We start from the raw sequence: 17,306 nt of genomic DNA, 5'->3' as shown, positions 1-17,306 counted from the left end.
TGCGCGCAGCGTGAATGAATTGTCACGTATTCCAGGTCGCGGGGAGGAAAGGATTTCCGCACGTTATTTATGCTCGCATTTGGAGGTGGCCGGATCTTCACAAGAACGAGCTGAAGCATGTGAAATACTGTCAGTACGCATTCGACTTGAAGTGTGACAGTGTTTGCGTCAACCCCTACCATTACGAGCGGGTGGTATCTCCTGGCATCGGTATGGATGTTTTTCTCCTCGATTTTTGTCGTACCGAAACAACAAAATGAAGGGCGAGCTACTGTATTTGTCATCCCACTGAACATGTCATTAGATGTAACGGGAGTCAGGCTTTTGCATTTACCCACTACCTGAATAATGCCCTGACAACAGTTGAGAGAATAGCTTCCCCCCCTTTTCTGAGGGAATATTCCACCCTGTCATTTAACAATATATAGATAACTTTATTTTCAGTAGCTGGATTCTGACTGTCACTGTATATAAGTGTTTGTATGCTGGTTGTCAGTAACAGTTCGTCATATTTCACATTTTGCAGATCTCTCTGGTCTGACTCTTCAGCATTCAGGTAAGAGATGGTTTAGATATTCTACTTCTGCATTCTTGGGGCCGTCTTGTGGGCATGCAAAATCTCTGGACTATGGGGGTACAATGCTGGAACACTGGCATTGAAATGACGGTATAATGATTAAATTTAAAGCAAAAAGCAGGACCTCCTGAAATAGGTGGGTAATATAATGGGTGGCCTCTCATGTAGGCGATCATTTGCCTACCATGTTGTCGATCGAAAAGAACGATTTGCTGAAGCTGTTTGCTGTTCTTTTTTTTTTTTTTCGAGCATTATAAACTTCTACTGAAGTGTCATCACCACCATCTTATCTTTGTAATGATTTATTCTTATGTTTAGTTGGCCACAAGGCGTCTGTCAGTGGCCATTCAATTTTGAAAGGTAATTTTCACACCACTATTGATTTTAATTTTCACACCACTGAGGCTAACTTGAGTAAAGTTTCTGTGGAGCATTTGAATAACCATAATGGATTTTGAGTAATCTACTCAACAAACATTGAAATTGACCTTGTGTGTGTGTGGATTAGGGGGGTGGGGTGTTGCAATGACTGAAACCTTCAAACTTGTGGCATATATACTAGTTCTGTGTTGGGAGCTCATGCATGCCTTTTTTTTTTTTTTCAACATTTTCTTTTTATTCTACAGATGTTTTCGGAAGTGGTGACGGCCATTACGTCAAAAATGAGTATGGTGACCTTGAATGTGGCCCTAGTGGCCTACAGCATGTGTCACAGACCATTCAGCATCATCCCGCACAGACTTCACAGGCGTCAACAGCGGACCCCTATGGGCGGCCAATGCTGCTGTCTCCCTCGAGCACAGGTAAAAGATGGGAGATGGCTTGTGGAACTAGCATCTCATGTTTCATGTCATGCTCATGGCCGGAACTTACTTTACATGCTTGTAAGTCTTCGTCCACCATGCGGCTGAGTGGCTGTAGCATTCAGCTGCTCATCACAAAGCTATGGTGCTGAATTCCGGCAATGGCAACTGGGGTTTAGGTGAGGTCAGTGCTATATGAGGTCATTGCATGTCAAAGATCCTTGGATTTAAAATAATTGGTGTCTTCCATTTCACCGTTTCTTATAGCTAATGAGCAGTTTCGTGGTGTCGAACCTCTCATCCTATACCACTGTTTTTTTAGAACTGCTTCTTGCTTATATGATTAACAAGTTACTAGAAGATAATTTTTATGGATTTTCAAGTGTTCTGGAGAGGGAACTTGCCAGAGTTGTGCTCTACTGGACATTGTTACATCTTTCGGGATTGAAATGGTGCGTGCTTTAGTGCAATTCACAAATGCAATAGACATGGAGCTTGGAGGTTATGAAGTAGCTCGCTGTTCTCGGCACTTCGTTGGCCTGCTTGACTGACACTAATGAATAATAAAGTGAACGGAACGTGGTGCTCCAAGCCAAAGGTTCATGGGTTTAACTGTGTGTACAGTGGTTGTTGTGATTCGCTTCTGTAAATATTCTTGGGCTTGTGCCGATGAAGCGCACGCTTTGTGACGTTCCATCTATGTACGACTATACATGCTGTAAAACGGGTGTCTTGTGTGCCAAAGCAGCTATTCTACTGGGGATGCTGAAAACACGGAGGAGCCTATTTAATTTTAAGGGAAGCTGAAATGCTTTTTCGACAATTTCCCGAGATGAGCGCATTAGAATATATGAAAATTGTAGATTAAGCTCACGAAATGGTTTCGCACTAGCATATCAAGTTATGACGTAATCTACTACAGTAAAATCTCGGTGATATATGAATTTCGGGATGATACGAATTTGCGAAATTCCTCGGCCAGAGTGCATTGTGTACAATGGGCAAAATTTCGGATGGTCCGAACACCCTCCCGCGCCACTACTGATGATACAAACGCGTGAACTGCGACCGCAACCTTGAGCACTACGCACTGCACGCACATCGTTGACTCCGCGATCACAGCCGCGCTGTATGTACGCATCACAAGCAGTTTGCGGTGCCGCGCGGCCTGCATGTCGTTATACCCACTCATGCTGTACGCACTGTGAAAAGTACGCGGAGGCGGGCGAACCGCACATCGCTGGCATCGCGATCGTTTTCCAAGCCGTGAAAGGTTTGCAGCGGCGCACGGCCGTGAGTAGTAGTAGGCAGTGCACGCGACGGGTGCACACGGGCCGCACATTGTAGACTTCGTGACCGCTAGTCGCGCTGTATACACATCGCGAGCAGTCTGTGGCGCCACGCGACTGGCACCTTGCTGTCTCTTGTCGTACTTTACGCGCCGCGAGAAGTCCACGGAGGCGCGCGGCCCGCGCGTCGCGGTAGACTGTCGCGCTGTGCGCCGCGAGTGGCGAGGTATGACCGCATGACCGTAATAAAACTTCTCTGATGTAAACAGATATGCGCTACTGCCTTTCTTATGCTTCTGCATACTTATTTTTGTTTGTTTTGATGATAAGAATGTTCGGATGATACGAATTTTCTCGCGACCCCGTGAGATTCGTATCACCGAGGTTCTACTGTATTAAATTTGTGACAGTTCTCAGGCTTCTCTTCACAGCATTGCAGCAGTGTGGTGAAACTAGACAATGACATCATTATGGGTGACATTTAGAGTTTCAATGTCTTTCGCCCAATTCTTTCTGCGAATCACCCGATACCGCCAAACGACACCTCGCGACCTTTACCTTTGTTGTCGTTGTCTTCTTTCTCAGAGCAAATGTTTCCGCGTTGGAAATGCATCATCTCCAGAGATGACGTCATCACTGGTGTCCTAACTTGTCACCGTGTGCTGCGGAGAAGCCTAATGCCGAATAAGTTTATTTAGCGATTATTTCGTGAATTTAAATTCTACCACAAAGTGGCTTGACATGAATTAACCTTAGCCTTCACACATTCGACTCCTTTAATCTCATCAGTGTTCCTTTAAAATAAAAACATGATTCAACTTGAACCAGTGAGCCTCGAGGCTTATGAGCACCGGGGCCGTCCCACAACCCGGAAGTGTTGGGTTCGATGTCCCCCTCCACCTAACTGAGTCAGTTTTATTTTGTGCTTAATTACTTACGAAAGTTGGCATCAGTTCAAACGCTTCAACCTGTTCCTAAATTTTATTGCTCTGTTGGGCAGGATCTTTTGCTCATGGTGAATGATGACGCTGCTTCTGCCGGATTTTCACTTGCACGGGAACCTTAACATTGTTATCTTGATAAAATCTTGTGAATTCTGCCGATGAAGCGATACCATAAGAGAGCTGTTCCGGCACCTTGCAGTGGCGGGTGGCACAAAAGGCCGCTTTGGGTTGAGGCTTCCCGGAAGGTGCTCATGAAAGGTGCTTGCAATGCAGAGGCATGGTTAGTTTAAGAAACTAAAACAAAAGGACTTCAAATTTCTTTGTTTAAGTAATTTTTTTTTTTTTTTCATTTATTTACCCTAAAGGCCCAAGTGGGCATTACATAGGGGGGGGGGGGGGGGGGGAGGGGTGGTAACGTCATGAAATAAACACAATGAACAAATCGGCACAGTAACGTGGCGGCATGTAAAAGTGCTAAATATACAAGAAGAAGCAATTAGGAAAAACATGATCACAATATGATGACACGGAAATATGCAAGAAAATACATGACACACAAAGGTTAAAGCAAAAGGAAAAATCGAAACAAAAGTAAACCACAAAAGGTGAAAATTTCCCACTACACTGTTAGAAAATCGTTAAGTAATGAAGTAAACTGGTCATAATCGATAGTATTAACTACAGAAGAGGGGAGAGCATTCCATTCTCTTATTGCTAGGTGTAAAAACGAAAATTTAACTGCGTCTGTTCGTGCAAATGGGGGCTCGATTTTTTTATCGTGTCAAAACGATGAAACGTGCGTGTGGCGGGCGTAATTATCGGTGCTGAGAAAGAGGTAGGGTTATGGTATAGTTTATGAAAAAACGCAAGGCGTGATTGCTTACGTCTTCTTTCTAATGTTGGAAGTTTAAGATTCTCTTTTATTGCTGTTATGCTTGAATAACGTGAATACTGACGTGAGATGAATCGACTCGCTCTGTTTTGAAGTGCCTCTAATTTGTTAATAAGATACAGTTGATGAGGACACCAAATGAATGACGCGTATTCGAGCTTCGGTCTAACCAGTGTGGTATAAGCGATTAGTCGGGTATCTGTATTAGCTCTGCAAAGTGACCGGCGGATAAAACCTAGAGTTTTATATGTGTTAGTCGGAAGGTTATTTATATGCACAGTCCATGATAAATTAGGGGTTAAATAAACTCCTAAATATTTAAAGGATTCGACAGGCTCTATTTCCGCGTTGCTAATATAGTAGGTGTTCGACAAAATCAGGCTGCAGGTACTGAATCGCATTAATTTAGTCTTTTTAGTGTTTATAGTCATTTGCCATTCAGAGCACCACATGTCTAACCTAGATAAATCATCCTGCAACATAACACAGTCAGTAAGATTAAAAATTGGACAGTAGAGGACACAATCATCTGCGAATAGCCTGATTGATGATGTAATGCTGGAAGCAATATCGTTTATATATATTAGAAATAATGTGGGCCCAAGGACAGATCCTTGAGGGACTCCAGATTTCACGGGCTGAGGAGAAGATTTAAAGTCGTCAGTAATAACCGATTGAACTCCGTTGTTTAAATATTCTTCTACCCATCTGATAACATTAATATTTATGTTAATGCTACTCATTTTATATATGAGGCGATTATGGGGCACACGATCAAAGGCTTTTGCAAAATCAATGAAGATGGCATCAGTTTGGATTAACTGTTCTAAGTTACGGTGAAGGTCGGTAGTTAGTTCAAACAGCTGGGTTTCACAAGAACGACCGCGCTGAAATCCATGCTGGTTGGGAAGCAAGATATGATTCTGAGTGATATATTTCATTATATGAGATGATATGATATGTTCTAGTAATTTGCAAACAACTGATGTCAGTGATATGGGTCTGTAGTTTGTCATATTATCTCTATCCCCTCCTTTAAATATAGGTAAAACATGTGCAAGCTTCCAATCATCAGGAATCTCAGCCGTATCAATTGATTGTTGAAAGATGAGTGCCAGGATGCGCGATGTATATTGTTTTGTTATTTTTAGTAGTTTTGTGCTAATTTCATCAGGGCCCGGGCTCGAAAATGCAGGCAGGCGTTCAATGGCCCTCTCTATACCCTCAGGATGTATTTCAATACTAGGCATTGTGAATTCAATGCTAGGTGCGGGTTCAAATGTAGGCAACGGCTTTTCTTCTCCAAAAATGCTACAGAAAAAAGAATTAAACTGATCACACATGCCAACTGGGTCAATTGAGGTACCATCTGCAGAGACTAAACACGGGAGTTCCTTTTTTTGTGCAGGAGAAATGACTTTCCAAAATTTTTTAGGGTTGGTTTTCAAAAAGTTTGGCATGTCAAAATTAAAAAACCTATCTTTCGCTTCTTCAATTTTCTGCTTGCAGGATTTTGCAAAGTTCATATATGCGGTCCAGTACAACGTTGCCTGTGTGCGTGCAGCTTTCGCATACAGGCGTTTCTTTTTGTTCAGGCATCGTTTGATATCCCTTGTGAACCATTCATTATTTCCTGTGGTTGAAAGCCACCTTTTAGGAACGTATTTCTCCTGCAAACTTTTTAACAAATCACGGAAAAGCAACCAGTTTTCAGAAACACTTCGATTACAATACGCAGATTCAAAGGAATAATAAAAGTTCTCAAGGTGGGTATGAATACTGTCTATGTCTGCTTTAAAAAAATCATAAATCAATTTTTTGGACACAGATACTTTCGGGGTAACTAACTGGAACATACAGTGAACAACACGGTGGTCACTGATGCTCTCAAGCACATTTACAGAGGCACGTTCAGGGTGTGTTGTAAAAACTAAGTCAAGAATGGCATCATCCCTTGTCGGAGAACAAACAAGCTGTGTCAGTTGGAATAAATGCAACAAGTCAAGAAAATCAGTACAACCACGGGGCTGACAAGAATCAGCAAGTGAAACAGATGACCAGTTGATATGTGGGAAGTTAAAGTCAACGGCGAGGATGACAGGAGAGTTAAAATACTTGTTCTGAACATGTGCTAATACGTCGTTTAATTCTACAGCAAAGTCAGTGGAATAATCTGGCTGCCGGTAGCATGCTCCGATAACTATGTTAAAGTTTAGCAATGAGCAAGAGACCCACAAAATTTCTAGTGGGCTATCTATTGCGATAGGCCTTGTATGAATACCTTTGCGAACAGCAATCATGACGCCACCACCTCTTTTATCTGTTCTGTCTTTACGAAAGATAGAAAAGAACTTTGAAATCTGAAGTTCTGAACAGTCAATTTCTGGAGTTAACCACGTTTCTGTTCCCACGATGGCATCAGCAGAGCAAGTGTGGACGAAGGACGCAAGCTGGTCTTGCTTATTGATTATGCTACGGAAATTTGCTACAATTAAAGAAAATGGAGTTGCTTTAGTAGCCTGTTGCCGAAATTCAGCTGGTCATGGTTGACGATTTTGCAGAGTGCATAAGCAGACTTTGTCGCTCACAGCATCATATCGATATTGTTTCTTCGAGAGAATAAGTTTGTCAAAAGAATACTTCGGCTTTTCATTCGGATCACGGTTTTCACGAGCAAAATCTCGAAGTTTTTTCCGGGCAAATTGGATTCGGGGGGAAAAGTCTTCTTCAATATACACCTTGGGATCCGTGACTTCTTTGAGCTTAGATGCATTGTCAAGGATCATGCATTTAGTTTTGTAGCGGAGGAATTCAACAATTATTGGGCGATGCTGGTCCTTCTTTCGAATACCAACACGGTGGGCTCGCTCAATATCAGAAATGTGTACATCAAGATACTTACTGCAAAAGTCGACAATTAGTGACTCTGAGGCTTGATAATTTTCTGTTTCTTTTTCTGGTAAGCCCTTAAATAACAAGTTTTTTCGGCGCATACGGTTGTTCATGTCGTCCACAAGGTTAATCATGCTTTGATCATCATGAGAACAGGAAAGAGCCGATATGTTAGTTTTCATGTTGCCGACTGCGTCCTTAAGATTCGAGACCGTTTCGGAGCTATTTTCCAGTTCTTCTAGTGCTTCCTCAACCTTTGAAAGGCGTTTTTTAATGTCCGTTATACCAGTTGAAATATCCTTCACTTTACCTAGTAGTTCTTTCTGAAAGTTTTCTTGTGAAGACGCTGCACTCTTCAAAGCCTCAAGGATTCGATCATTTTTGTCAGGGCCTGGATTTGTCTCAACGTCCCCACAACAGATGAGAAGGTAAGCCATGCAAAAACATGCCGCCAGAAGCTTGCCTCCAGGGCAGTACCTAGCTAAAAGCATTGCGGTCGCAAGGTGATGCGTTGTCCCAACATGCCGGGACGATACCCTCTGGCTGAAGCAGCCGATTCGTACACGGTATGTCACTGTATCAACACCCATTTCAAAAAGTGCACATATAGGCGTCAATTGTCAGCCAGTGAAGCATGCCCACAGTGACGCTGGGCTCTACGTTGCTGTCTGTTAGGCACTTGTTTGTTGGAGGCAGCTGTTGCGTATGCGCATACTGTTTCCCAGATGGTGGCAGCGTCGCCAACATTTTTGCATCTGCACAGAAGTGTACCTTTTGTGCTGCAGACCATATTAGAAGAAATCAGCAGGGAGCTGGCAAAAATACGAAACATTGCTGCCATGAACTTCGGCTATCCTTCCAGAGATGGATGAGCAGTGGGTGCTTGTCTCCAGAACAAACATTTGAAAATGACTGCTTGACTGCTTTTACTAACACCTCTGTAGACCATTGTGATGAGGGCTTCCTGGATGTCGCCATGTTGTTCGCCGAGTGCATGTTTCACTAGCACGGTGGAAGCAGCAGCGGAACCAGTTTGTAACAGCCCAGAGAGGAGGTGCTTCGACATCCTCCTCACCTGATGCAAAGGTCTATAGGCACCTCACATTGCCCATTGTACTGAAGCTGATGCTTAAAAGTTAGTTTAAATTTTGTGGAAGGCTATTTGGTGGCCTGCCGATGCATTTACTGTCATTAAGTCAAGCCTGGGCAAAAAAAAAAAAAAAGGAAGGCCTGTGTTAGTGAATTGTAATAAATGAAAGGTTAAAAAACAAAATTTTATTTTTTCATGTAGTTCAGAAAGTTTACCTCTTTTGAAAGAAGGTTCTGCAGTTCAGTTGTCTTTCTTAAAAAAAAAAAAAAAATGTCTCGTACTGTCTATGTCGTAGCCTCGTTGTTTCAGCCTTTTGTCATCATCATCATCAGCCTGATGATGGCCACTGCCAGAAAAAGGCCTTTTTCATAGCCGTCCAATTAAACCGGTCATGTGTGAGGTTCATCCACTTTGACCCCCTCACGCTTCCTAATCTCATCAGGACACCCAACTTTCTGCCACCCCTGCTGCGCTTGCCTTACCTTGGAATCCAGTTACCCCCGGCAGCCATGAATTGCCTTGCCTTTATGCCAATGCACCCTTCATTTCCACTAAAATGTTGTTAAAGGGTTCCTGAAAAGGGGTTTGAAAAGTGCTTATTAAATGCGTGCATTGTGTAGAGTAAATGCCAGTTTCCATTCATGTGCCTTGTGGTGACCAGAAGTGATGGCTGCGTGCTTTAATTCTGCCCTTGACCGCTGTAAGGCCTGCATGACTTTTTCAGGAAGGCGCCGTCATTGGCTCACTGAAATCCTCAGCAAAGGTGGCGGCGTGCACTCTGGGCAGGCGACTGTGGTGTATCTAGCTCCCTTTCCCCTCAGCCCTTTACTGTCTAGCATTAACAAAAGGGCAAGCAGGAGAAAAAGAAAAAAAAAGAAAGCAAATTAAAGAAAAGTGCACAACGAAGCCAGATCAGCTTGATCACACATTTTTGTTTTGCACTCATTCCTATGTATGAATTGAGGGCGGAAATGTGGAGGCCTTGCCATCATTTGCCTTTCCACAGCTTCCTGCTTAGTCCTCAGTTTAAGTTGTACATTTTATTTTAAGCTCCACATTTCTTACCCTATTGAAAATTTTGGATATTCGCACACATCTAAAGTATATGCCCATAACAAAGGTTTGTAGTCGCTTGCAATAACTTCATCTTAACCTAAGCGCATTTGAAACAGTTTATGTTTAGTGGATTCTTTTTTTCTTTGAGTCCTATAGGAAACCAACCAGTATTTATTTTATTGCAAAATACTGCAGGCCGTTTCTTGGCCCAAGCGGGAGTGAAAATGCATTCTTTACTCATACAATTTAGGAATGGAGACATGTAATAGTATTTAGCAGCATACGAGGTGCACGAAATGTGCATTGTCTCACTTTGTTCATCTTATCCAGGAATTCATTTTAGCAGAAGTCTACTGTATTAAACTGTGGCTTTGATCAGTGACCACTGTAAACTTTTCATTGCAAATTGCTTCATGAATTAAAAATTGCCGGAGGCATTTGCCACTTTCAGCAGCTCAGCTATGGGTGCCTTTGCACGGATTATTTTTATTAAAAATTTAAGACGAGTTTTTGCCAGGTGAAGTTCAAGGAAGGAGCATCTTTAAAATTATGCAACCTCTCTGTGCGAGCAGCCGAGCCTGAGAAGTATGCAGTTGTAATCAAGGTATAGAAATGGGTTAAAAGGAAAACATTTAATTTGAGAGAAAAGGTTTGACAGTGTCATCGCAGAGTTCTCGCTCTAATTTTCGACCTATGGCTGCCTCATGCAGGACCCGGAGTGGCATCTCCCAATGGCAGTCTGGCTAGCCAGTCAAGCCAGTCCTCGGTCAATCCAGCTGTGCCCGTACCTATGCCGCCAGCCGCCCCTTCTGCCATACTTCCGCAACAGCAGCCAGTACCAGGGGTTGTGGCAGCGTCGCCTTCGCAGCAGCAGCCGCCACCACCGCAGGCCGGTGGAGCCCCCAACACTGTCGCACAGCCGCCATCTAGCTCGGCACCGGGGGCTGCCAACAACCAGACCGGCTACTTCAGCTCTGTGTTGGATAGCAGCCAGTCTCTGAGTGAGTAGTATTGCAGTTGCACCCCTCCACTCTCTAGCTCTGTGTTTGACTTGACGGATATTTGTTGCAGCATCTACTGTACTTATTTAAATTGTAAGTGGTTTTGCAGAATTACTGTGCTGAAAATTTTGTCTGCCAAAACAATTTTTCTGTCGCGTTAAGCGCACCTCCATTTTTGCCCGCTGAGCATTCCCATGGGGACTGCAAGCGGCAGGATACCTTTGCCATCAGTGACACATGCATGCACTGGTGCTGTAAATTTTGCAAAGCACGTGCAGGCTGAAATCCTCTAATACTTAGGATGGTGCTTAGCAATAGAACTACTCTTGACTCGTTGGATGTGGCACACGATGTGACACGGCCACACCCAAGCTTGTAGAGAGCTTTCTGCATTTTTATTATGTGTGTTGGGATGCCTGGCAAAAGCAGACTGGTAGTACAGTCGAACCCGGATGTATCGAACTCTAAGGGGATCGCGAAATAGTTTGATATATCGATAATTCGATATATAGAAATTGGCTTGTGACGGTACTTACGATGCGAAAAAACGATACCGTATTTGTCGCGTAATCAACCCACTCGCATAATGAACCCACCCTCCACTTTTGCACCCGAGAATTTGAAGAAAAAAAAAATGCGTAAAGGCCAGCTCGCTCACATGCAAGCGATTGCGCGATCTCATCGACGAGCGGCAGCGACAGAGCGAAACATTTCAAACTTGTTAGAACTATGTCCCTCTCGCCGCTTGAGCCACCGCGGTAGCTCAACACAAGATTTCTGGGTCGCCGCGGCAGAAATCGCGAGCGTTTTCATGTCGATGGCGCACGTCACTCCGTTTCGGTCGGTCGTCTCATCCACAGCTCATTTCTTGGCAGCGTGCCAAGATGCTGCGCAGTGATAAGCTCCTGCGGTGGTGGGGAGCGAACTTGGCAGAGTGCCCGTGATGGCTTGATTGCACAAGCCACGCCGCGCTTGGGGTGGACGTTATGATCGCAGTAGCTGACCGCTTGCTTTCGTTGATTCATACATGCAAGATAAACAACTCCCACAAAAAAAAAAAAGAAAGAAAAAGAAAAAAAAAACTGCCGCCTAACGTCCGAACAGCACAACGATAAAAGGCATGACTAAAAAAAAAGAAAATCAAAACAAAAAGAGACAGCTGTTGCTTCTTAACGTCCGCAGGCGCCATAGCCACGTCAGCCGCGTGGCCGCCACGCGCAGAGGGTTCGCAACACACGCAGGAGAAAGCGTCCGACGTCTGTCTGAAAACGGGCTGAGCTGGCTTGGCGCATGTGTAGCGCGTGCTGGAGGAGAGAGATAACTCGGCAAAAGAATGGGCACACCCACGCACATGGCTTGCAAAGGTCATGTGTTGGTGCGCGGGAAACGATAACTGCAGATGCGCGCGCCTTTGGGGAATGGGCGCGGCGCGGCGCTGCCCAGACCAGCCGTCGCCGAACTGTTCCTTCTCATTCCTTCCATGCATGGCTTGAAAACGTCACGCGGCAAACAGCCAAGGGTGATGTGATCGTCTTTGGGGAAGGCACACTTTCCAGTGTGTGGTGCGGAGTTCGATATATCGAACGACCGGTGAAATTAAGTTCGATATATGACGCGGCTTTCCTATACTTTTACATGGGATTTTCAAGGGGATATTTCGTCAGTTCGATATAACCAAAATTCGATATATCCGGGTTCGATATAACCGGGTTCGACTGTAGCACGTCGCATGCTGCGTGTTTCTATGCTAGGTATGTCTTGTGGCACATCAGTGCCTCGACAGACCGCACTTTGAATAGACTAGACAGCTTCAGCAGCAGAGGAAGTGAAAAAGCAGGACAGGCAAGTGTGCCAGCGTCCAGATGCTGTTCTGGACTTCCAGCCAGACTGTAGTCGTTTGCTAAACCGGTGGTCTTTATACTTGCTTCTCCACCTCAGTAGCGATATGGATTTTTTGCATCAGTGGAGAGTGTCATCAAGTGCTGTTTCTTACCAGTCTGCCTTATTCGATTTCGATTTCCCTGCCTTTCCAGTATTTATCTGTCTCTTCACTATTTCACATTTTGACTTGTATATTGGCTCCTTGTGCGGTAAAACCTTGCTGAAACGATTTAAAAAAAAAAATGCGAGGAAAACATAGAATCCCAACCGCCCGATTTTAAAAATTTAACTGGTGAATGAGGTACAATGGCATTTAGAATCGAGGCTTTCACTGCATAAAATTGCAGATTAGCATTAGCCCCAGGTGGTCGAAATTATTCCAGAGCCCTCTATTACGGCACCCCTTTTTCTCTTCCGCTTTCACTCCCACCTTCCTCTCTTCCCTTATTGTGCAGTTCAGGCATCCACAAAGCAAGTGTGACAGATGCAGTGCCTTTCCTTTCTTGGGAACCGATTATTATTATTATATTTATAGACAAAGTATGCACTGCTTTTTTTTTTTTCGTTAGGTAGAATTAAGTCCATATTTGCGATGTCCTCTGCGGGGGAGAGGTTTAGTTACAAATCTAGTTCGTAGGAGGCGAACCAGGATTGCTTCCTTTGGCGTTTCCGGATGCTTCGCCCGCTTACACCAGTGACATGTGGGGAAGCCATCGCAATGACTTGCAGTCGCAGCGTTTTTGCTCGTGTGTGTCCCCCAGACCCGGCCCGCTCTTTAAGCAACTGAAAAGTTATTATTTCACCCCTATGCCCCTAAGGCACCTCAGAAAGAAGCCACCACATTTTTTCTTATGAAGTCGTGTTTTCATGGGATCGGGCGGTTCTTATGTTGGCTCGTTGACTTTCTTTGATGCTTCATCCCTTTGTATCTAGGCACTGCAGGAAAGCAACTGTGGCAGGTGAGCGTCGCTGATCAGTTTTTTATGTCGGGAGTGCTCGTTAGCACATGTCCAGTTGATCGCAAAACATATTATACGAATGCAGTTTGTAGAAATTTCGAATGTAGTAACCGGAGAATCGTGTTAGCTGGGCGCATACAAACCGAGAGAAAAATAGTGTAACTCAATGGGAGATGCTTTACTGCCCGCATCTTTGAGCGTATGAAACGGGAAATGATATGAACCGGGAACACATCATCGCAATTCTACTGTATTTAGAGCTGGCACTTAATATTTGACAATTTGTTTTGGAAAAAATAAGAAATTCGATTTGTGAAGGAATATATATATATAGTTCATCAAGGTAGCTGAATCACAGCTCATTAATGGGAAAGCTGCTAGGTACTGTCACTGATTGTTAGCGGTTACATCGTTGATTGAAGATGTCTGTGCTTATATGCACGACAGCCAACTCTGATCTGAACGAAGTTGTATTCTGAGTGAAAATTTATTTCTTACATCCATTTTTGTCCCAAAAGTATTCGTGCAAATTTCCACTAACCTGTTAAAGAACCTAAGCAAAGGGAGCTCTAAAATGGACACCACAAAGTGGCATTAACCCTTTGGGATCCAGTAGTTTTCCCCACTTTGTGGCTGTTCCAGTCCGAAACTATTTTTTCAATTTTGGGCACCATGAAAGAAAACTACTGACCGACTGAGAACAACGTAGAGAACTTCTGGTAGCACTCAAAGCGCTTTTATCTGTACTCTTTTGGACTGTAACTGGAAGTTCTGCTGGCGAACACTGCTTCTTTTGTGCCTTCTTTGTTTTGCGGCATTGCAGACATACATTATGGTGAGGCTACCCAAAAGTAATGGAAAATAATATGCCTCTGCCTTTGCTGGTCACTGCAGACAGTGCAGTCTGTTTTGGTTCGGTTGGAGGTCTTGTATATACAGCATAGACAGCTTATAAAATGAGTTGCAAGGGCCACAAAAATTCGCACTTCGTGCAGTGCCGAGCTATAATTGAAGCCTTAGTTTTTGTCTGGTTGAAATACACGCCGTATACCGTATTTACTCGCATAATGATCGCACTTTTTTTTTAAAAATACTGACGCAAATTTCGGGGTGCGATCATTACGCGGGGTAAATTTTATACAAAAAATTTTTGAGCACCGAAAACGCAAACAAGTTGCAGGTCAGACGTCTTAGAACATATATCTCGATTACAACCAAAAATAAAAGCTGAGTAAGGCTTACCTTCACAATAAACACGCACATTAAGCATCACATGGAGTGCACAATGCCCATTTATTTTTTTTCGTCAGTACTCTAATCAAAGTCTGAATCCTCGCCATCCTCGCTTTCACTGCTGCACGACTCATCGGAAACGGCAGTGTCGTCGCTGGGAGCATCTTCATAATCCCACAGGAAGTCATCTTCCGTTCCATCCAAAGCGTTAGATATGCCTGTCTTCTTAAAACTCTTAGCCACTACCTCGTCGGGGATACTGCTCCACGCTTCTGTGATCCACGAGCACAGCATCTCCACGGATGGCCTTCTAATCTTTCCGCTCGGCGTCAAATCATGCTGGCCCATCGCCATCCACTCAGCATAAAGTCGTCGAACGTTGTCCTTGAATGGTTTGTTCAAAGACACGTCGAGAGGCTGTAGCAGCGAAGTCAGGCCGCCAGGAATGACTGCAATGTCCGTGCGCAGCTCTTTCAGCTTGGCATGCACGCTGTCCACAAGGTGACCCCTAAAACTGTCCAAAACCAGAAGCGAGGGAAGCAGAAATGCTCCTGGTCTTCTTCCCCAAACAGTCTTGATCCAGTCGACCATCAGGTCTGCAGTCATCCACCCTTTCATCTGTGCATGTATATGGATGCCACGGGGAAAGTTTCCCTTCGGAATAGTCTTCCGTTTGAAGGTCGCGTATGGTGGCAGCTTCCGCCCGTCGGCCGTCACAGCAAGCATGACTGTGCATCGCTGTTTTTTTGCGCCAGACGTCTTCACGAGGATGCTCCGAGCACCCTTCTCGTTCACAGTTGTATTCCGGGGCATGTCGAACGTCAGTGGAGTTTGATCGGCGCTTTCAATTTGCGACATGAGGTAACCGCATTTTTCGCGAAGCCTAGTGACGAAGTGATGGAAGTCTATCACTTTGCTTTCATACGCGGCTGGGAGCCGCTGGCACAACGACGTCCGCCGCCTCAGGGAAAGTCCATTCCGTCGCATAAAGCGAGTCGTCCAACCGGAGCTAGCACGGAAATCCTTTGCGGCGATTCCCAGCTTCCTGGCAGTTGTGCGCGCCTGCGTCTGTATCATTTCTAATGACACTGCACAACCATCCTTGCGCAGGTCCCTCACATATTCTAGGACCGCCTCCTCAACACGAGGGAACTTGCCCGTTTTGGGTCCACGGAAAGCCCGCCGTGTCTTGTTCGTGGCCATCAGCTTCTCGCGCTGCTTCTTCCAATAGCGTATCCTCATTTCGTCCACGCCGAAATGCCTACCAGCAGCGCGGTTGCCATGCTCCAGTGCATAGTCGACAGCCTTGAGCTTGAACGCGGCGGTGTAACTGGCATACCGCCCCATGGTGAAATGGCGTAAACTCGCACAAAAACACAAAGCACGCTACGACGCTGCCGAATTGCAAAATGGCGAACGCCGCAAAGCATGGAATCATGGGAACTCCAACGTTACTAGACTAGGTTGGGAATTCGTCGGAATGCATTCGCTGCGGGATGACTGCAGATCAACCACCAGGCGGCTCCATGTTCGGGGTGCGATCATTACGCGGGGAACTTAAAGAATGGAATTTAGACCTCAAAATTCAGGGGTGCGATCATTACGCGAGTGCGATCATTATGCGAGTAAATACGGTATGTAGCTTCCCTTATAAAAAGGCCTTATTAATCTGTAAATGATAAGGCACTTGTTGTCGGTGCGAGCCAAATTCCGCGAAGGTGATCACACTGCACGCAGTATGTTCAAATATCACTTGACTCTTTTCGTTCCCACAAATAATGCGAGGCATCTCATAATGAGACCTTATTGTTGAAAAACAAACCTTGCAGTGAGGCTGACTGAGGAATTCTCATTTAGTGTTTCATGCCCTGTTGCGGAAGCATATGACATCTTTCCTCCATTTTGCTTCGATGAGACTGTTCTGTTATCGTGAAAATACCTCCTCTCGCAAATCAGTCGTTGCACGTCACAGGAAGCTAAGCCCAAGCATTTGTTGGAGCAGTCGCTGGCGTTTCATGGTTCACTGCCACGGGAAAAATGTAGTGCTGCTATTGTGCAATTTAACTTTAACGAGACACTATCACAACAAACATTTCCGCTTACTTTGTTACGAAAAGAGTGATGTTCGAGTGAAGGAAAGCATTAGAAGGATTATCGCGAGAAAACATGGTGCAACCCAGATGCAGAGGGAAAAGAGTGGCTTTTGCGCAATGTCGTGCGCAAGACGGGAGCAATGTGTGGAGACTGAAGGAGGAAACGAGCTTGTGTCGCACCCTAAACATGTGGTGCGATGTGCTGTGCCACACAGGGAAATGCACTTGTTCTGCGTTCCCACCAAGCAAACAAATTTTAAAACCATACTATAACAATTACTTTGCTTTGTGCGACCACATAATAAACGATATGACTTAACATTGTGCCCTATAAGGGGTTGACTGGTGGCTGGTAAGTACCACGTTATAACTGCTCCTGCACTATAAGCAGTTACGGTGTAAGCAGTCTCCATTGTATAATGAATCGTCCCATTCAGCCTTACAGTCAAGACCTGCAAACAGGCCCCGCCTGCTAGTGCAATCCCTTACTCGCCCACTAATGTCTTGGTCAGATGGTGGCAGTGCTGCAAGTGCTGCTGCAACTTTAGTTTTATTCTCATTCAAGTTTAACTATTGCAAGTGGAAACTTTGAAATG

General features: G+C 44.7%; 1 protein-coding gene across 5 annotated transcripts in view; it reads left to right on the top strand.

Moving 5' to 3' along the window:
- Med (Smad/Smad4 homolog Medea) overlaps positions 1-17,306 on the top strand; it is a 70,679-nt gene that overhangs the window by 472 nt on the left and 52,901 nt on the right. For all 5 annotated transcript variants that reach the window (XM_084606650.1, XM_084606649.1, XM_084606648.1 and 2 more), the window contains exons 2-5: positions 36-210; positions 527-556; positions 1,204-1,380; positions 10,254-10,544. In XM_084606650.1, coding sequence (XP_084462776.1) covers positions 36-210; positions 527-556; positions 1,204-1,380; positions 10,254-10,544 — 673 coding nt within the window. The remainder of the gene's footprint in view (positions 1-35; positions 211-526; positions 557-1,203; positions 1,381-10,253; positions 10,545-17,306) is intronic.

This window comes from Amblyomma maculatum, chromosome 6, assembly GCF_055883805.1.
Source record: "Amblyomma maculatum isolate TAMU_Amacu chromosome 6, ASM5588380v1, whole genome shotgun sequence".
Lineage (NCBI taxonomy): Eukaryota > Metazoa > Arthropoda > Arachnida > Ixodida > Ixodidae > Amblyomma > Amblyomma maculatum.
This window is presented reverse-complemented; position numbering and strand designations above follow the sequence as displayed.